This window comes from Cibotium barometz, chromosome 49, assembly GCF_041138505.1.
Source record: "Cibotium barometz isolate CiBa-2024 chromosome 49, ASM4113850v1, whole genome shotgun sequence".
NCBI classification, from domain to species: domain Eukaryota; kingdom Viridiplantae; phylum Streptophyta; class Polypodiopsida; order Cyatheales; family Cibotiaceae; genus Cibotium; species Cibotium barometz.
In genome coordinates, this window is record NC_141094.1 from 20,149,638 (window position 1) to 20,156,493 (window position 6,856).

The 6,856-nt window shown below is 38.4% G+C and overlaps 1 protein-coding gene across 1 annotated transcript; it reads right to left on the reverse strand.

Moving 5' to 3' along the window:
- Positions 1-849: 849 nt before the first annotated feature.
- LOC147610378 (uncharacterized) lies at positions 850-1,548 on the reverse strand. Its single transcript, XM_086786113.1, has 2 exons — positions 1,491-1,548; positions 850-1,314 (listed from the first exon to the last, which is right to left on the reverse strand). The coding sequence occupies exons 1-2, from the start codon at positions 1,497-1,499 to the stop codon at positions 853-855; spliced, it is 471 nt and encodes a 156-aa protein (XP_086642239.1). The 5' UTR covers positions 1,500-1,548; the 3' UTR covers positions 850-852.
- Between the last annotated feature and the right edge of the window lie 5,308 nt (positions 1,549-6,856).

The following is a 6,856-nucleotide window of genomic DNA, read 5'->3' on the forward strand; positions in this document are numbered from 1 at the left end:
GCCCAAGCAACACTCTTACCATTTCTTGTTTTTCTTTCACCTCCAAGACCCACAAAGTATTCCTTCATGTCTATATAGGCTTGTGTGAAGTTTGAGATAGACAATTGCTTCCCAAACTCGACATAATCATAACACCAAACCTTGCAATGTGAAGCATCACATGTGCCACTCTGATTCAAAGTTAGAGAGGTCAATGGAATGTACAAAAAGCGGACAGACCTATCTTTCCATTTACATCCTTTCAGAATGGGTGTAGACTGCAGTACCTGCACATCTGTACCCACACCACATATGTAAAGATACAAAGTGATAACAAAATATGTTACACAAACAAATAACAGCTTGAAAAAAGATCAAGAGAACTTACCAATATTAGTACCAAGATTTTTTGGTGGCCTACCACCCTTCTTTAGTTCCATACTTGAATCTTTGTCCTTTTTAGTCATCTTCTCAAGTGTTTTTTGAACCTCAATGACTGCATCATCCTCATGGACTGAATTTGAGCTTGATGAACCCATCTCTCCCTTTTTATGCTGTGTGTACAGCTCTACCTCCTCCTCGATGCAACATCCTTTTTTCATATCGAGCCACCACGAGCAGTTCTTTCTCTCCCACTCAGAGAGCACTTGCTTCCCTTCTTTTTCTATCATGTTTGGAGAGTACATACAGAATTTTAAGTCCTGAATTTTTGTCCATACTACTCGACATATGGGCAACAATTTTTCAATCTTACCAACAGCTTTTAAGGATAATCTGCATACAATAAGAGTCTTAGTACAAAAGCGAAATACTTAAGGATGGATTTTTAATTGAAAAGGAAAAAACATGTATTGCTTACCTAAATACCAATCGTCAAGATGCCCTCGTCATCTCCATTTGTCCTGTTGCAGCTGTAGCAACAGTCATTGAATCCTTTAAATCTTCATAAAGTTCAAGTCTGTTCATTGCTTGTATTTCCCCAAAATACTCTCTCAACGTAGGATCTTGAGGAAGCACAAAGCTAGCTTGTTGACTAGCAACCAAGACCTGAGAGAGTAACCTCTCAGATTCACAAAGCAACTGATCCATCCATGCCTCTTTCGCCATCCACTTTATGAATTCTCTATCAGCTTTTGGCATCCCATAACTTGTTCTCAAATTTGAATCTGACCCTAAGATTCTGAGGGTTGCTAGTTGTGTCTCCTTTGAGACTTTTGCAATGGAGATGTTATACAACTTTTCCAATGTGACAATGGATGATTTATCATCAAATGGGAGGCTCCACAAGATATTAAACCAATCTTCACCATTTGTTGGTTTGACAATAGACAGAATCTACATATAAACAGTACATGCAATCGTCACACTCAACTGTATTTTTTAATCATACAATACATGCATATCCCATACCTTGATCATTTTGTAAACAAAGATCATATGACCAATCTCAAAAAACACTTGAACACTTTAAAAAGTCAACTTTATGTTAAGAATCATTAAATTAACCATACCTTGATCATTTTTCGACCATACTTGAGATTCACATCCTTTCGAATACTTTTAAGTGCTTTCTCCATATCAGCAACACTCAAATTTGGCTGAAGTTCCTTAAGCTTTGCCTCATAATCTTGCTTGTATAGTGGCTAAAATATATTCCAAAGAGATGAATGAGTACAATGAATTAGTTAGTTCTAATTTAAAAGACATCCATGACAAATGGTATGAAACTTACTGCAAATACCATTCTCCCTAGCATCAGAGATGTCAAAGGATACCAAGTACTTGATCCTTTACTGCTTTCATTTGTCCTATGCTTTTCAAGTGTCTTTTTTTCTTCCTCAGAAAAAGTGATAAGTACTCATTCTCATCACATGAACACATTGTCTTCGTGTTGAACAAATAATCCTTGAGATTTGTTTTAATAATTGCTGTTTCATTAAGGCTGAAAAATAAAAAATACATAGCTTCAAACATATTAAGAATTGTTCACAAAACCCATAAAAGCTCGAAAAAAGGTAACACATATAAGTAAGAACTCGCACTTACAGATTGAACCTTTGAAGAGCATCTATTAGCTTCATTTCTGTTTCTTTCTCTGGAGTAATAAAACTTGCTAAAACTCGAATATGCCATGCCTTTGATGTCTTGAATTTCTCCTCAATTAGAGACATCCATGCAACAGTACGGTGATTCCCCTCCCACACAAAAAACATCTTTCAAGACAAAAATGACCAATCAGCATCATCAACAATCTGTGCCTCAAATTCTGCATTTACATCCCTCCAACAAGAATCCCATGATTGTTCAATTTCATCTGTCACCTCTTGTGAAACACCATCTGAAAGTGTTGTAGATAAAATAAACATTACTTTCTGTTGAATATATTTTTCTACCTCTAGAGCTTGCTTTAGGCTATCCATATTAGTTCGTAGGCCTCTCACTCTTGTATTTACAACACAATGACATAATGGGATCAAGGGAGCAATCTTTCCAGGATTGATTGTAAGAGATTCAATAACATCCTTCCCTTGGCCAATATCAAGTGCAGCAGGAAACTCTTGCTCAAACTCCTCATCTAGTTGTTTGTCCTCTTTCTTTCTCTTCTTAGAAGATTCCTCCACAATTATAGTAGTGTCTTCAAAGTCTTCCATCTCCTTATCCTCTTCAACTTCAATTTCAACCTCTTTTTGAATCTCTAAATTTGGTGTAGATTCCACTTGCAAACTTCTCTTGCTACTTGTCCTTCCACCTCTCTTGCCTCCTCGTTCTCCTCTTCCACCTCTCCCCCTCCTCTCAGAAGTTCTTAATTTTACCATCCTGCCAATGTGACAAAGATGCATTTAAAAAAAGAAGTCATCACATGGCATAGAATAGACTTACAAGGTCAATTAAGTCCCAGCATTACTTCAATAGCATACAAAGAAACCCCAAGAGGCTTCAAAATAGAAAATACATGAAGCTTGATCGTGATGCTGCTAATTGAAGTTGCACTTGACAAGATGATGGGGCTTGAGGAGACTAGCTGGACAACAAAAGCATACAAGAAAAAGTTATTAAGCATACAAGAACAAGTTATTAACCTTAAAAGCGTACAATATCTCGAATATACTTTGTTGTGTCTCCTAAGGCCTCCTCGTCTCCTTGCCTTATTTTCATAATAGTGCATGTGTCTAAAAGGGAAGCGAAAAATCTCCAAGTACTATGCGTACATATGTCAATATCATGTGGTGTATAGGAAAACAACGTGATGTGCCCTTAAACCACACAGTGTATTTTGTTTATACAGCTTGGTATATATGTTCACTGTGCAATAATAATCTAGTCAACCAATTTGCAATGACTGACTAGAAAAGACATGTTTTTTTGCATTTTAAACATCTTTAATACCTCCCTAATATCATAAGGGAGATATTGGGGGAAAGCACAAAGAATCTTGATCATAAAACTCCTACTGAGTCTCTTCTACTACTCAAAATAGGCAACCAACAATCATAGAAGCCTTGAGAGGTATCGAACTTCAAAATATCCAAGTTGATGCTGCAAACATAGTATGCTGCTCTAGGTTATCATTTAATATTCTTCATTATCCTTCATGACATAGATCTTTGCAATCATGGTGAAAACTCTATAATTCCATCCTATTATGCCATGTGCACCACATTGTTGGAGGTCGCGTATAAAGATATGCAAAACAAATTGAAAGAATCCATAATTAATGACACCCACCCCGATATACGTAGCCAATTAGACATGTGGCGGTGGTCATGGCAATGGGAATGTCAGAGAACAAAGTGGTCCGATGTGATTTTCCTGAATACATATATGAGAAGTTAGTGGAAGGAAATCTGAAGAACTCAGACAAAAATAAAAAGTACATGAATGCGGGGCCCATGCTCACAAGGATAGCCTACCATGCCCTCGAGATGGTAGATGAACTTTCGCCGGCACTTGCTCAAGTGGAGCTCATTCAGCAGGTAAATCATCAGGTGAAAACGGTCAAAGATCAGGTAAATCATCAGGTTATGCGTCTGTGATGAATACAAACCTGGAGTCAGCTTTCCACTTCGCGCAGCTGGCTCATCCTCTGCTCAAAGCTTGTGGCAAGGGTAGAATCGTCTTCATTAGCTCCATTGCCAGTTTGACAAGCGTCTCTTTTCCATGTAGCACATACGGAATGTCTAAAGGTACAACATACATACATACATGCCGCCGGCCAATAACAATCAATCCTTTAATTGTGGTTGAAAATAACAACACAGTCCTGCACGATGCTTGGCATTGATGTTGCAAACAACAACATACATACGGCAGGCAATGATGGACATGATGGACATGACAATGTATTAGTCTTCTGTTTCTTTAATTAATTAAGAGCCTTACTGATGCACAGAACGTACTATATTGTTTTGCTCCACCCCCAATTATAAAAAGATCTACAAGAGGGCCCGGCGTGTGCATACCTTTCACTGCTTGTGGTGGTGCGGACTTCAGACTTGCGTGGCCATGACACCAAGAGCTACGTGTTTCAGGTTGAGACGCCGCCACAGATGCAACGACCCCTTTTGTCAGCACCTCTCGACGTCGCGCATGGGGAGTTCTCACTCATCGCGGCTTACTAACCATTGGATATGGAGGTTCTCACTGATATGACGATAAGGAAGATGAGCCAAATGTTCAAGTCACAAAACCACCTGTACAAAGGCCAGCTCCTTTGAGACCATACAAGTGTGGTATGTGTGCCTCATGATTTGTATACTGCGATGCAGAGCAAGGGTGAGGGAGGCAGAGCGTTGATGATTTGTATACCGCGATGCAGAGCAAGGGCGAGGGCGAGGGAGGCAGAGCGTTGATGATTGAAAATGAAAGGCGTTGAAGATTGAAAACGAAAGGCCAAAATACCCCTTTCATCGACGAAAGGGGTATTTTGGCCTTTCATTTTCATGAGGAAAAAGGGGCCTTTAATTTTTTTATGAAAATGAAAGGCCAAAATACCCCTTTCGTCGACGAAAGGGGTATTTTGGCCTTTCATTTTCATGAGGAAAAAGGGGGGCCACTCCCCAAACGATGCCAAAATTTGTCGGTCATTTAAGGATACCGTCTTCTTGTTATTTGTGTAAGATTCTCATGATTTTATTGTTATAAAAAATTTCATGAAAACGATGCCAAAATTTGTCGGTCATTTAAGGATACCGTCTTCTTGTTATTTGTGTAAGATTCTCATGATTTTATTGTTATAAAAAATTTCATGAAAATATCGTGTGTCTACTAACACAATTGCAAAAAAACAAAATGGTTGTTTGAAGTTTTAAGTCGCTTTTTCATAAGGATATCAGTTCAAGTTATGGCATTTATGGTTGGTGTATTAAGAGACTAATGAGGAGAATTAAGACAAACGTTTTTTTTTTCAAATTTGGGGCCCCTTTTTCCTCATGAAAATGAAAGGCCAAAATACCCCTTTTATCGATGAAAGGGGTATTTTGGCTTTTCATTTTCATGAGCCCTTAAGAAAATTTAAATGCCAATAGACCCCTTTCATCGACGAAAGGGGTCTATTGGTCATTTATTTTCATGAGAGCCTAGAGTACAGAGAGACACGAGGGCGCGGGAAAGGGGGGCAGCATGCGGGTGGGTCGCGAGTCATCACGAGGGCGAGGGCGGCGATGGCCGATCCAATCCATAATTCATCCAAGGGCTCTCATGAAAATGAATGGCCAATAGACCCCTTTCGTCGACGAAAGGGGTCTATTCGCTTTAATTACAATCTATGCTACCAAACTATGATGTTAATAGGAACCATGACTTATAATGATTATCATACGAATTCGATTGCTAATGAGAATGCAGCAATGATGAGTGATCATTTAATTAAACATCATTACTGTGTGAGGTTGATAATTTTTCATAATTGTGAGGTTGATAATTTTACTGTGTGAGGTCGACATACAATTAAATATCTTTTTGATTAATATTCAATTAATGATAGACCCCTTTTGGAGAGAATAATTAAATATAGAGACCAATAGACCCCTTTCGTCAATAAAAGGGGTCTATTAACCTCTATATTTAATTAATGGTTCATGAAAGATAGAGGCCCATAAACCCCTTTCGTCGACGAAAGGTGTCTATTGGCCTCTACCTTTCGTCGACGAAAGGTGTCTATTGGCCTCTACCTTTCATTAATAATTGATGAAAGATAGAGTCCAATAGACCCCTATAATCGATGAAACAGTCTTTCAGCATATTTTTAACATCATAATTTATATTCAAAAGGTTAGAGATGTGCTAACCAACCATTTCTTGTTCGCCACAGTTATAATTTATATCTATCTATGAACTTTATGTAGCAATAATGAAATGTCATTGCTAGCGAGAATTGCTTGCAATAACTCCCATACGTGTCAAAGAACGGTTGGGGATTAAAAGGTCTAAGAGTCCATGGTATTATAGTATTGTTGTTAACAAATGATGCCTAAAATTTACATCATGGTTCAGTACCATTGTCACACTTGTGCTGACTTTCACAAGACCTATCTTACAAAGTTGTGAGTATAAACAATGGGTAGTGTGTGCAAAGCATTTGTGAGCATTTTTTCTTGCGGCGGCAGACTCTTGTTTCAAATGAGTTCTTGAAACGAACACTCTGCTCTTGATCTCACCCTTTGGACTTCATCTCATTGAGTTGCACAGCTCAACCATTCCGTTCTTATGGAATCTGTCACAATTCAGAATGAGGATAGATCTTTGCATATGTTTGTTCGCACTTCCATAGGTAGAGGAGTGTTGTCAGAGATTGTGCTTGCTAGCCATTTTCAATTCACACTTGGGTCCATATCTGTCCATCAGCACTTTGGTGATAATAGGTCTGATTTGACAATGG